The sequence below is a fragment of the Natrix helvetica genome (genome assembly GCF_964273705.1).
Source record: "Natrix helvetica genome assembly, chromosome: 3".
NCBI classification, from domain to species: domain Eukaryota; kingdom Metazoa; phylum Chordata; class Lepidosauria; order Squamata; family Natricidae; genus Natrix; species Natrix helvetica.
In genome coordinates this window covers 140,856,202-140,870,556 of record NC_138549.1, presented here as the reverse complement: position 1 = coordinate 140,870,556, position 14,355 = coordinate 140,856,202, and the positions used below count along the sequence as shown (strand labels likewise).

Below are 14,355 nucleotides of genomic sequence, written 5' to 3'. Positions count from 1 at the left end.
ATTTTGTTACCACCAGTTCACTGCATGGGCGACTTCCCGGCTTCAAAAACATGCTTAAATAGGACAGCATAGAACCGGGGCAAGTGGGCCACCCGTGATTTCCACTACCGGTTCAGGCGAACTGTTCCGAACTGGCTGAATACTACCTCTGCTGTAATAAATCTATGCTGAACAGCAAAAGTATAGATAGTCCTCATTTAGTGGCTGCAATTGGTTCCTGCGACTCAATCTTTAAGCAAAGTGTTCTCCAAATGAAAATCACATGACTTTGACTGCACTTACAATTTTATTTCAACTTTCCCTTGGTAATACAGTATCAGAAGGATCTGACCCTAAAAAGCTGGGTGAGCGCCAACAATAGGGAAGGTTTCTGATCAACTCAAGAGGAAGTTGAGTGACAGAACAAATTCTATAGCCCTTCCCCCGACACCACTTTTTCTCCCCGCTCTATGAATGCTCACCCATCACAAGAATAATTAACAAAAAGTGAATTAATGTTTGCATGTAGATTCATTGTAGAGGAAGGGATTATAAGAGAACAAGCAGAAACACAGTGAGGAATGCACATCAAAAGGAATTTGCTAGCTTCTGCTGTTTGCCTAGTCCTCTTATGACTGTAAACAGGAGCTGCTTAGGAAGCAAGCAAAAGCTTTTTAGTGTGAAACTGATTAGGGTCTTGTCAGTATCAGGCAGCAGTGGGAGGGATCTAATTAACTAATTAAGGTCAGCGAACTGAGCGTGAGCTTAGGACAGCTGTGCTGTGGAAAGATAGCTTGTTAGATAACCTCTCTGCAAGAGGAAGTGGAAAGAAAAACAAGTCAGTCACAGAACAATGCTGATTATAATGGTAAACATTTGACAGAGAGCTTCTGTGAAGTTGCAAATGTGGGCATTGGTCACAAAGTTACTTTTTCATCACAGTTGTACTCCAAATGGTTGCTATCCAAAGCAGTTACTGAATGATAACCTGTATATTTAAAAAATATGCTATTGTTATTTAGTATTTACACTTAAGAAATGTATTTTTCTTGAAGACCAAGATTATGAAGACATAAAGTATGAACTTGCATTTTGTAAAGTAAGTGTGACATACTGTTGATTGTGGTAAGATATGAAAACATGACCTGAATATACCAGAAATACCTATTTGTGGGTTTTGGCATAAGATTTTATAGTCTTAATTTATAAAACCAGTACGCTCATGTCAAAACATTCTAGAACACAGTGATTGCAAAACTCATAATTAATCACTTTTTAAAATTATAGTTCAGAGTAGTGTATGAATGCCTAATATATTTATTTTGCTGATGTTCATTAGAAAAGTTACCTAATAGCCTAGTCATTAATTGTCAGGTGCGAACAATCAAATCCATCAGATCCACACATGAAGAGTTCAACCAGCTATTTTATTGCTGAAGCCCATATACAGGAATATTTTCAGACTGATGGTTTGTATCTGGGTTAGGATAAATAAGATTCAACAGCATGAGGCGAAGGGGGCAGGAACTAGATCCATCCTCTTGTGCTATACTAATTCTTTATTTGACTTCTCTTCCTCACTGGGTCTGTCTCTCTGACATCAATACAACATTTCAACGTTTGATTTTAACTTATATTTTAAATACCACCATTCACTTTTCACAACCCGGGGTTGAATATAAAAAAGCTACAGGATAGGATCTGACATTTTATGTAGAAGACATATTTTAAGATTGCTACTAATAGATATTAATACAGCATTATGAATCATAATGGTGGTTTATAGCTAACACATCATAGGCATGTTGAAATAATTAACATATGATTTCTTCCTCTGTTGGAAGAAAAGTTTCAAAAATATGAAAAAAAAATCAGAAGAGGTAGACATGAGAAGGTTGGATGAAATAAGAATGATGGATTAGAAATACATTGCAATTCTGTACTAAGATAAACTTACGCTAAAAAAATGCAGTGAATTCTTTCTTCCTCTTGAATGAGTGATGATCCTGGACTAAAATCTTTTTTCTATAGTATTTCCTCCTTGCAACAGCAGGTTCTTTGTTTATCTTCCTATAGAAAAAACTTAGAGGTATGCAGTTTCTCCTGTTTAGTTAAGCCTGCTTGAGAGAAGATAACAGACAAGGAAAAGTAGTTGTCATTAAGAATATTCTCAGTTATTTATTTCAAATGTCCATATTATTTATTCTTAGATGGTTGCTTCATAAATGGAGAAGGGCCTTTTATTCTTAGTTTTAGAGTAGCCAGGAAGCACAAAACTATTATATCTTATCACAGTCCAAAGTAACCCTATCCTGCTATTGTTAGCATTAGTAGATCGATTGAATAAATGCCATCAAATTGGTGTCCCCTCTTAATGAATACCTAAGTTGTTTCTCCCCATATGATCTGTCTCTAATTATTAATAGATTCGCTTCCTTTAAAGATTAACAAAGGAAATTTGCTCTTAAGGTTGTACAGTAAGTTTGCATATGTTAATAACATTGAGGGTTGTTCATGGGAGTTGGAGTTCCACTAAGTATAACATTTGCAGACCCACAGTTAGGCGGTGTATTTGAGAGTGGTTTACCTGTCAACTTTGTGAATTTTAATATAGTGAATTTTGCTTTGTTATTAAAGTAGTAAGCAAATAATACTTTCCACTTTTGTATCTAGTAAAAAGTCTCTGATCTTTTCTATCAGTGTGACTGTCTTAAAGGATTTTGCTTTTAAATTTTGGTTTCTAGGCCTCTTTATTCTGGTCTGTGATATTTTCATCTACAAATTTTAGTCCAAAATATGTGTCATTAAAAGTTGATTGCAAGCAAATATATTTAGGCTGAACATATTGCACAATATTTACAGCATATTCATAAACACTACACATAAAACTTAGCCCTGTACTGTTAGCAAGAACAATAAGATGAAAATTGTGTTTTACTTAAATACATCTGCATTATTCAAATACCTTTTAAGCCCTGATACAAAACAATATCTGTATGATTTCCAGATTTTTATATTTTATGCTGAACATTTAATTTAACATGGACGGTCAGGTCATATTTTCCTTGGGGTTTTTTTTAGTATGAGCCTTGCAGTTTCTGCATGAATGGATGTTTTCATAAAACCTCATAAAATAGAGAACTGTGTGGTTCAGTGTTGTCATATTTTGTATAATCCATGCACCTACTTGCTGTTGGGTTTCTTACATTTAAGTTCTGTTTTAAACTCATCTTGATTGTACGTTTCCTATGCCAGTCTTTCCCAATCTGATATGCTCCAGATTTATTAAAAACGGAACTCCCAGACATTTTCTGCCAGCAGTATTCTGAGAAGTGTATATCAACATATCTGGAGGGCATCAGGCTACTGTTTATCCTGGCACATGCAGCACTTAAGGTTTCTGCATCTGTTTCCCAGTTGAATGCTTGTTTTCTGTAGTTGGGTTATTTGATTCTTGGATCAGTGATGCATATTTTTAAAAATATGCTTTGTATCTGAGTTGCCTTCCCATTGCATAGTGAACACCTAACTATTATATTACATAGTGGTCCTTGAAGACTCATTTTGGGGTTTCTTTCTTACAATTAGGTTGCAGTTAGTGATATGGATGACAACACCAGCTCAGACTTGATAGGGGAATTCATATGCAACGTCTCAAAGCTGTTGGAAGGGAGAGATCAAGTGGTGAGCAGCAGTTCTTCTCCTTGTCTATTGCTCTCTGTTTCTTTCCTTTCAGGTGCACTGTTATGATTATGATAGTGATGGCTCACATGATTTAATAGGCAGTTTTGAAAGTACCCTATCCCAGATACAGAAGGCAGGTGACAGTTCTCCGGTGAGCTTTTAATTTTACATTATTTGATTTGTTTAAATCATTGTATTATTTTTCCAAGGAGGATAATAAAATGTTATTTTCATTCTCCCAATATTTTTTGTGCAGATGTATGTGTGTGTTTATGGAGGATAAAATAAGTTATATATGCTTCTCAGTTATATTTTTCTTTCTTTTGAGCCTTCCATGAAGATAACATTCTGATTCTTATGAATCAAAACTGGTAGAGTTGGGAAAGCCAGCTATATGGCTAAGTTGGTTGCAGCACTAATATAAGTAAATTTTCTCTAGTTGAATACAATTTGTCTGCTCCATGATGATTAATCTGCTGAATTAAAAGGTAGCATAATAATTGAGTAATTTATAATATAGATTTAATTTTCCAGTGAGTTTCCACTGGAGAACTTCTCAATGATTATTAGTTTTCTGCTATACCATTTGGGACTCCAATATTTAATTCTCTGTCTGTATTAGACTGCTCTCCCAGAGGATTCACAAACTGAGAGGATAACTGTAAAATTCTCGATTGAAATTTAGTTTAAATGCACATGATTTGTTACAACTCAATATTCTGTATCTGAGGAAAATTGTGTCAGTTAAAAGTCATCTTTTTATTGAAATAAGAGTATTGTAAGCAAAGCACTGTAGTTCATACTGTACCTCTATTTGGGCACAGGAATCTGCTGGTCAGGCAGATAGTTTTATTATGCATCCTGAATGACGAATGATAAAGTTGGAGGAGTTTTTGAATCCTTTAAAATACATATTTAAATTCATTCCTTTTTGATTCAAATGTCTGAGGAGTAATTATAGTATACAACAAATCCAAATTGTTACAAGGTACACCTTTAGGATATTCTGTATAACTGGATCTGATTGTGCCTCACTAGTACAAAATTTCTGCTTTCATTCTTTATGGAGTGTCCACTTCAATGTTCTGACTTTACTAGTGCTAGTTATTTCAGGTCCTTATGTCTTCATTAAATTAAGTATTAGTTATGCAGGTTATTCTGTTAGCATTTGCCCTGACAGGACTATTGAAAATCTGAGGGATTTGAGCTGAGGCTGAACTACAATTTCCAACAACCCATAGAAGCATGACCACTTGTAAACTGGCAGTTGTAACTTGGCGCTTTGTAAAGGAACTTAGGTTCCCCCATTCTTATGCTCATATAATGATTTTAACATTTGTATTTGTACTTTATTATAATGTTTGATACAAGTCAAGAATGAATAATATAGAAGTTCTTCCTGGTTATCTTTATTTTTCCCCCCAAATTAATTTGGATTTACTAGAGTCATTATTCCCAATTAATCTTAAAGTGTTAATCTTGATTACATTGATCAATAAGCTGATTTTGTATGTATGCCTTTCATATAGGTTGAATTTGAATGTATTCACCCTGAAAAGAAAAGAAAAAAGAAGAGTTACAAAAACTCTGGCATTATTAGATTGAAATCCTGTAAGGTATGAATAATTTCATTTCATCAAAATTGATGTTTCTGTCATCATAAGGTAAAAATTGTAATACTGTAATGGTTTTTCACAGATTGAAACAGAATATTCATTCCTGGATTATATCATGGGTGGTTGCCAAATTAACTTCACTGTGAGTATCAAATCATGTATTTGATTTCTAGGTTAAATGTAAGCTCTAGCATTTGTATTTTTCTAAATAGTAATTGAATGGTAACATTTGCTAAGATGCTTTTTAAAAATAATAATAATAAAGATAGAAATGACTATGATTTACTAAATCTGTTTTATACATTTAGTAAAATTAAATATACTTTTGTGTATAGCATAATTTCTCTATAATTAATGACACTTATTAAATACAATAAAGAGTATGTTTGACCTGTATTCAACCTATCTGCCTTCGTCTATGAAGTTAGTAACTTAATTTGCCTTTGGCTTTTCAGAAGCCATTTTAGCAGCATGCTGGGTTTTCCTGAACCTAAAGTTGTTGAGTATAAATCTGTTTCCTATATTATCTAATATTTAATTGATCTTTCTTATTCTTCTATCAGGTGGGGATAGATTTTACTGGTTCCAATGGTGATCCAAAGTCACCAGATTCTCTTCACCATATTAGTCCAAATGGAATAAATGAATATCTCACTGCTATCTGGTGTGTGGGTGGTGTGGTCCAGGATTATGACACGTATGTTAAATTTACAATCTTCAGCTTATTTATTTACTAAGGCCTAGAAAGATTCCAAAAGGTCCATTGTTATAAATTGCATTTCCTTTAAACTGGTAGTTTATTTCATGGAGCTTGAAGTTGCTGCCAACATGTTTTGATACTAAGATTAATTCATTGTCTACTGTGCCTTTGACATTTTTATTAGTTCTTTTTGAGTGAAAATTGTTAATCCACTGTCTCATAAAGTAGCACTGTGTGTTTAACATTGTATTATAAAAGTTATGAGTGAACCATATTTAAAGAACTGTTATGACTTCTTGTATGGTAAAGAATATTAGAATGCCATTTCTTCTTCAGTTTAAAAAAAGACTTGAACTTATAACCTAGCTTTCTGAACATTAACCCTACAGAAAAGATTATGCTAACTACAGCTATTTGTAGCTTCAGTTAGCTTTGGTCAAGTTAAAGTTGAATGTGATTTTTGTTCAACCTGTAGTTAAAACAAAATAAAAATATTGATCTGAGTATTTTTGTTTCATTTGGTTCATTTTTCAGTGATAAGCTGTTTCCTGCCTTTGGATTTGGAGCTCAAGTTCCTCCAGATTGGCAGGTTTGTTTCTTAGTTTAATTACTGTTATAAATTTTAGTTACTTTTGATTCCATGTCTTAATATGTCTGTCTTCTCAGGTTTCCCATGAATTTGCATTGAACTTTAATCCTGCAAGCCCTTATTGTCAAGGTAATCATTTATTTTTCTTCGAATAATCATATATTTTAAAAGAAAGACCAAAAAGATATAAGGGATTTTTCATTAAAAATCATAACAGGAACAATAATAGTTTTATGAATAATCAGTATTTGGGGATGATCATTTCTGTAGCAAATCTAAGGATCTGAATTTTGGAAATCTTTATTCACTGTTTAAAAGAATGTAAATAGTATTATGATTTCACCTTATAGTAAAAGTTAGGTTTCTATAACATTCAGTTTGGGATAAAGCATTAGTGTAACTGGGGGAACAACAATTAATTTATAAAAAATAAGACAGGAGTTTTCACTGCTTAGGATAGAAGTAGCTCCAGTTTATTATACACTGTAGCCAAGAAATAATTTGTTTTAGCTCATACCTATTTAAAAGAATAAAATTTGAATTTTGTTAAATAATTTAATACTGGATGTATGTGATATGTGTATTGAGTGCAGTCTAACCCATTTTAATGCAATAACTTTCTTTCACCCAAAATAAAACCTTTCAAATTTTCTGGAATTCTTTATGAGGCAAAATGAACTTTTTGTTTGTTTGTTTGTATGCCACCTTTATCATTTTTACTAATAACTCAAGGTGCCAAACACATCCAACACACCTTCCTACTCCTATTTTCCCCACAACAACTCTGTGGGTTGGGCTTGTCCAAAGTCACTCAGCTTCTTAGATGTTTTTATTGAAGTTTTTGAAGTATTGTTGAATTTTTAATTTCTGTTGATGGTCAACACAACTGCTTTTTTGTGTTGCTCTTTTGCAACACAAATCACTTGTCTCCTTTAATCTTATCCAACACTGAAACAGTTGCTGAAGGCCTTTTCCAATCACTTTGCCATCTGAAGTATGGCTGATATCTGTGAGAGAATCCTTTTTATTGTTTGGCAAGATGATTACAATTTCCTCTCAAAGCATTTTAGTTTCTTTAATACCTCACTTTTTGGGATCTAAGTCAGCTTTTTTTAAACGATATTGTCGTAAACAAAGGTAGGTATAAAGGCCATTCTGTTAACAGTTTCAAAGAAGGATAAAATGTTTAGAAATAAAATTAAAAGTATCCAAAAACTATATGCTTTGGATTCGAGAATTTGTTAAAATTACATAAACATTTTAGATAAGAATTTAATTTTGAAATTTGAATGACATGATTGTAGTAACATGCCTTTAGGTAAGATAATCACGTCATAGTACAATATACTGTTGTTAGTAATGTTTTTATCATCACTTTCCTCTTAAAAGATGAAATACTTAGTATTTTTACCACCATGAAAATGGGAGTGAGGGAAATGAGAATACAGATAGTTCAAACTTACAATGGCACTGAATGAAGGTGACTTATGACAACTACTTGGAGTTCCGGCTGTTCCAGTTTCCTTGCGGTCATGTGATTGCGATCGTGCACCTGTCTCTTCATTACATCACAGCGAGCTATTTCTGATGTTCTCTGCTGCCTTCTGACAAGCAAAGTCAATGGGAAGCTGGCAGGAAGTTAGAAATTGCGATCATGTACATCACACAGTCTTCATTTAATGACTGCAACCAGGACTGCCAGAATTGCCTTTGCTAAGCATCACAATCACATTATGTCATGCTTCACAACTACATTTCTTAGTTCCGAGTCTCAATTGCATTATAACTCAAGAACTACCAATAGGTAAATAATCCCAAAGGTGCTTTTTCAAGAGGCAACTGGACTTTCTGGCAAAAGCACCTTTGGGACAACCATGATCTGGATGACTGAGAAACTCCATAGACGTGTAGGTAAATAACCAACCTAATTCAAGTAGACTTCTTTTCCCATTTCTTTATTGAAAGGTTTGTACAGTACTGTGTCCAAAGTTTTTAAGTAACTCTGCTATTTCCTTGTTTTAGGAATCCAAGGAATTATAGATGCCTATCGACAGGCTTTGCCTCAGATTCGTCTTTATGGTCCAACAAACTTCTCTCCAATTATAAATCATGTTGCTAGATTTGCTGCTCATTCAGCGCAAGAAAAAACTGCTTCTGTGAGTTGGCTGGATGTTGTTTTGCTTTACACATTTACTTTTCATTTAATTTAGGAGGCTCAAATTCAGGTTGTCACAAATGCTTCATAAGGATGATGTAGTTTGAAGGCCACTACACCAAAAACATTTTATTCTTTGATACAAATGTTATTCTCAACTCCCCTTTTGTAGGAACAACTACCTACCTATCTGCTTCTTCCATAGAAAGTGTCCGCCCCCCAGGGGGTGGTACCGCCCACTTTGGGAACCACTGATATAAATGCTACTTTATTATTGTAGGATATAATAAGAATTTTGAAAGCCTGCTAGAGTTTCTCTCTTGAATCGACCAGACTCTGTAGTGGAAGGAATATAGAGTCTGGTTCTCATGCCTTCTCTTTTCTCAATAAGACCTTCTCTTATTTTCTCCTAACCATTTATGCACTTCTGCCAGATTATTTATGAATCCTTATGCACTGAGTGCTAGTGCCAGGCTTAACCTCCACTTGCCTTTTCACCAGTCTTGCCCTTCAGGCCTGGGGAAGACAGATCCAGAGAGAAGAAAAGGGTGGTATCTGCCTGTATTCAAAATCCATGTCCATTTGTTCTCAATTTCCTTCAGGCTTTCTTGGAAAGCTTGTGAACAAGGTACTGGAGGCAAATGAGTGAATGCAGATTGTTCAAGGCAAGATAGGATGGGTGGATGAACCATAGATGGGCTACAGAAAGTATGGCTGTATCTGTTCTTTGGGCCATGAGGTTGAGACCTCTAGAGACTTCCTTTTTAAATATGAAGCCAGACATATCTGTTTAGAAAAAATCTATAAAGTAGAAGCTATTACTGAATAGCTTACCCATATCTTATTACTGAATAGTGTATCCATATCTTAATGTCAAATCAATGTATAACTCATATAAAAGTATAGGCAGCTCTTTGAGTGCCCTCTAAAATAAATTAAACAAAGCAAAATCTGAACATAATCATTGAGATCAGAACTGATAATTAAAAATAATTGCATTATTCTTTCTAATCCATTTTAGTATATAAGCTTTATTGACTTAATTTTTTATTGATTGGTCTATTTTTTTTTTTTTTTTGCAGCAATACTACGTTTTACTGATAATCACAGATGGGGTAATAACTGATCTGGACCAAACTAGGCAAGCCATCGTAAATGCCTCCAAGATGCCCATGTCTATCATTATCATTGGTGTTGGCAATGCTGAGTTCAAAGCCATGGAAGTTTTGGATGGGGATGATGGTGTCTTGAAGTCATTGGCAGGGGAGCCAGTTGCACGAGATATTGTCCAGTTTGTGCCTTTTAGACAGTTCCAAAATGTAGGTTTCCATATTCATTTACTTTATTTATTGTATGTGCTTTTATGCTGTGCTTCAACCATTTTGCTTTCAGGATGTTAAACTACCAGTAACTAAAGAATATGGACCAGGGCTCGGGAATCTTTTCCCCCTAGAGATTAAATTAAATTGATCCATTAAGTAAATTATTCAACTCTGCAGTAAATTAGGGTTAGGGTTAGGTTTAATCTCCCCTAGAGATTAAATTGATCCATTAAGTAAATTATTCAACTCTGCAGTAAATTAAAATGGAAAATCAACATTATCTGGAAAGTCACAGGTTTCTCTACTCTAGTTACAAACAACAGTGTTGATTGTGAATCAAGATAAATAACTGTGAGACGTTTTATATCAAGAAATGTAAGCTTAACTTGTTATGTCTTAATAGGTTAATTTGAACATACTCTTGATGACAGCAGTATCTGGAGCCCTGATCTGATGTAATCACTCAGAGTTCTAGAAGGTTATTGAACTTTTTAAAAAAGATACTGGGTTTATTTTCCAGAAGAGAAACTTGTAACAGATTTAATTCTGCCCAGTTCTTAGCCATATTTAATAGCATAAGAAGGCCTCTTCCTTTGGATCAGAAATGTGAGCTCCCTGCCTGTATTTTTTATTCTGTTTTATTATGGTTAGTGTTTAGTTATGTAAACTGTTACATCTAGTCCAGTGTTATTCAGATTTAATTTTGAATTCTGCTTAAACTCTGCTTGCAATATTTGAATTAAAAAACAACTAATATGATCCACATTCACAAGGGTGTGACAAAATGTATGGTAGGCAAGATATATTCTTTTTCTGCTTTCTTAACCAATTATTTTAAGAAATTTATAAATTAATGCTTTGTAAACTGGTATGGTAAAATGCAAAAGATATTTGAGGAAAACTAGAGTTTTGGAAATGCATAATTAATCTTATTATTTTTAACTGAAATGAGTCAGTTTTACTAATTCTGGGTAGCAGTAGAAAAACTGGGCATTTCGTTGCTTATTCTTGTATGGTATTTCCTGTTTTTATCTATTTCCTCTGTTACGTTTCTTAATATTGTGAAACATTCCATGGAAAATAATGTTTTATATCTGTGTACCATTCATGACTTTATATAATACATTTTCTTTTTCATAGGCTCCTCGGGAGGCACTTTCCCAGGCAGTATTGGCTGAAATCCCTAAACAACTAGTCTCCTACTTCAAGAAAGCTGGCCTGACACCTGTAAAATTGCCTTCGGAAAAGCAACCATAAAGCAAAGAATATTTTTATTGCTTAAATGTGCAATAAAGAAAATAATGCTGCAGACAAAAGTTTTTTTTAATGAAAGCATTTGTCTTCTGGCATCTAGTAACACTGCACTCAAAAACATATCTGTGGTTCTGCATATATTGGTCATATTATATGCAGAAAATTTATAGGAACTGCACACACATAGGAGATATATATAGGTACTCTGATGATTATTATTAAGAATCTAGTGGCTATCTCAAATCATAGGATTGGCTTTATCAGTTTGTATTCTGAATATCTGCACACGCTTTGTATAGCATGAAATTAAATTGAAGAAATGGGCTTGGAACAAGATTAAAGCATTACATTATATTTTTTCTGCTAAAATTATATAACCTGAATAGGTCTTAGCAGTGATTTTAGAAAAGTGATGATACTAGGTCACTAAAGGGTTGATGGTCCTTAAGATGTAGTTGTTGTAACCTCCACACTATATTATTTTTAGCACAAGCCTAAATTTTATGCAATATAATCAGATTACAAGAAGTTCAGATATGTTACATATATCGGAAATTCCCTAAAAAAAAGATTGATCTATGCATGAACATCTAGTTGCTGTGAATCTTTTCAGTGGTATAGAAATATATGTGTGTATATAATACACAATATATATATTATATTATAATATATAATGATAAATGATATATTGTATATATCTATATACATCATTTATTATATATTCCTGGACAATTTCTTGTCTGTAGAAAGACAAATCTTCTTGCACTGTTATAGCATTGCCTTCTTAATTGTTGTGGGTCTTTATGAAATGACAAATATTAAAACTATTTTCTTTATAAAGGAATTTTATTATACATTACCAAAGCTGAATATAAATCAATGTTTCATGTTTTAAATAATGCTGTTTACATTCAGATTTCTTCTTAAGGGCATTTTGGTTCTTATATTTCAAATTATCTTTAAAGTATATTTCATTTATGTATTTGACTGATGCTCAGTGGAGAAGTGGCAAGAAAGAATAAGAAAAAAATGAGTGTAATTTTCAAGAATTGCTATGCCACTGATCCATAAGATGCAGGACCCTTGGATGCTTTCAGTTACAGCAATACTAGTTTAGACTAAATACTTCGTTATAGTTTTGGGAAATTCATTTCATATTTTCTATAATTTTGGAATAGTAAAACTTTTTATAAGAAAGTCCAAATCTTATTGATCTAAAGGAAAATGTGTTTGAATAAATTTAATGATCAGTAATATCAAATATTATTTACAAATCCAAATATTAGGAAATTAAATCTCTGTTTAGATAGCGAAATAGCTTACCTAATACTGAATTTGCAGTTTGATCCAAATAGAGCTGCTTGGTTAATGAACACATCAAGCAAAGTTACTTTAAAACAGGGGTGTCCAAACTTGGCAACTTTAAGACTTGTGGACTTCAACTCCCAGAATTCCGCAGCAGAGCTGGCTGGGGAATTCTGGGAGTTGAAGTCCACAAGTCTTAAAGTTGCCAAGTTTGGACACCCCTGCTTTAAAGACCGTAAAGTAAATGATTTGCAATCATTCGTTTAGCCGCCATTCAAAATTATAACAGCAGTGAAAAAGTGACTTATGACTGACCCTTGCACTTAGAACCATTGCAGCATCCCCATGGTCACATGATCAAAATTTGGGTGTTTGGCAATTGTAATGCATTTACAATAGTTGCACTGTCTTGAAGTCGTGATTGCTTTCCCATCTGGCTTTGAAGAAGCAGATTAGATGGAGGAAGCTGGATTTGTTTAACAACTTCAGGATTCACTTAACAACCACAGTGATTCGCTCAACAATTGTGGCAAAAAGGTCATAACATTAGGTACAACTCACTTAATAACTACCTTGATTAGAAGTGGAAATTTTGGGCCCAAGTGTGGTCATGAAGACTACCCCTGTAATCACATCTTTATCATATTCTATTTCAGTTTAAATTAACCCTATGGTAATAATATTGTGTCCATTTTCAAACCCTTGAGAAAAGTTGCTGTCGCTGCATTTTTTAGACAGATTTGGACTTGTTCTCTTTCATGACAGAATGCAGGACACACTTAATAAATTTAAGTTTTAGGGAGGTGTTTTCCACAATGGAACCACTCCAAAGAGATTGCATCCTTTTTGCTTTTGAATGTTTTAGGATTTCTCATTCAACGGGTTTGAAATCAATTTGTAGGGCCTACCCTATACTCATACCAGGATGATAAAAATTGATTTCTAAAATGGTAAAATAAATAATGCAAATTTATACTGTCATTGAGAAGTACTCAGCAACTTTAATACTCATTTCCATTAAAAATATATATTTCTCAGAAGTAGAATATAGTGTTTTTTTTGTATTTGGAGGAATATTAGAAGGAATTTGTACTCTTTAGATTTTTTTGATTCTGCCTTTATTACTTTTATAAGTGTGTCAAAGCAGAGAACATATAGACTACTTTTTATTTTGCTCATAAGAGCAATCCTGTAAAGTGAGTTGAGCTAACAGAGAGTGCATAGCACAAGGTCATGCAGCCGGATTTCATGCCTAAAGCTGAACTGGAATTTACAGTCACCTGGTTTCTAGACCAGCACCACTACACCAAACTTTTAAAATGTGTAAGCCAAATTTTTAAAAGGTATGCCCAGCCTTTTTGAAAATTGCCTGTTTGTACAATCTTCTATTGCACTGATTGATTATATGTTTAATGGAAAAACTTTTCTAATGTAAGAATTCCATTCTGTATTAAATCTCCTTATTAAACCTAAGCCTCTCATTTGAATCAAACTTCTCGGTTGTGGATGGAAACAGTTTTCAATGAATTACATGGAGAACTTGGGGAGATTCCTAATATAGCCATACAGTAATCAATAATATGAGCATTAGTATAAACGAATCTTGAATGATCTTTGAATATTTCATTAGCATAATTAAAGGCCATACTGATGACAAATTCTGGAAGCTGCAGTCCCAACATACATCAGGCTAAAGAATCTGATCTCCTGATAATGAGAAATTTGATGTTGTGAGCCATTTTCAAGACAAC

At 33.6% G+C, this 14,355-nt stretch overlaps 1 protein-coding gene across 6 annotated transcripts in view; it reads left to right on the top strand.

Moving 5' to 3' along the window:
- Positions 1–14,077, top strand: part of CPNE1 (copine 1) — a 55,792-nt gene extending 41,715 nt beyond the window's left edge. For 5 of the 6 annotated variants that reach the window (XM_081946709.1, XM_081946708.1, XM_081946706.1 and 2 more), the window contains 9 exons: positions 3,716–3,814; positions 5,193–5,279; positions 5,362–5,421; positions 5,843–5,976; positions 6,514–6,568; positions 6,646–6,697; positions 8,591–8,724; positions 9,806–10,042; positions 11,186–14,077. In XM_081946709.1, coding sequence (XP_081802835.1) covers positions 3,716–3,814; positions 5,193–5,279; positions 5,362–5,421; positions 5,843–5,976; positions 6,514–6,568; positions 6,646–6,697; positions 8,591–8,724; positions 9,806–10,042; positions 11,186–11,302 — 975 coding nt within the window. In that variant the 3' untranslated portion in view covers positions 11,303–14,077. Of the gene's footprint in view, positions 1–3,567; positions 3,664–3,715; positions 3,815–5,192; positions 5,280–5,361; positions 5,422–5,842; positions 5,977–6,513; positions 6,569–6,645; positions 6,698–8,590; positions 8,725–9,805; positions 10,043–11,185 lie in introns of all 6 variants that reach the window. The other variant, XM_081946711.1, reaches the window with a different exon arrangement.
- Positions 14,078–14,355: the final 278 nt, after the last annotated feature.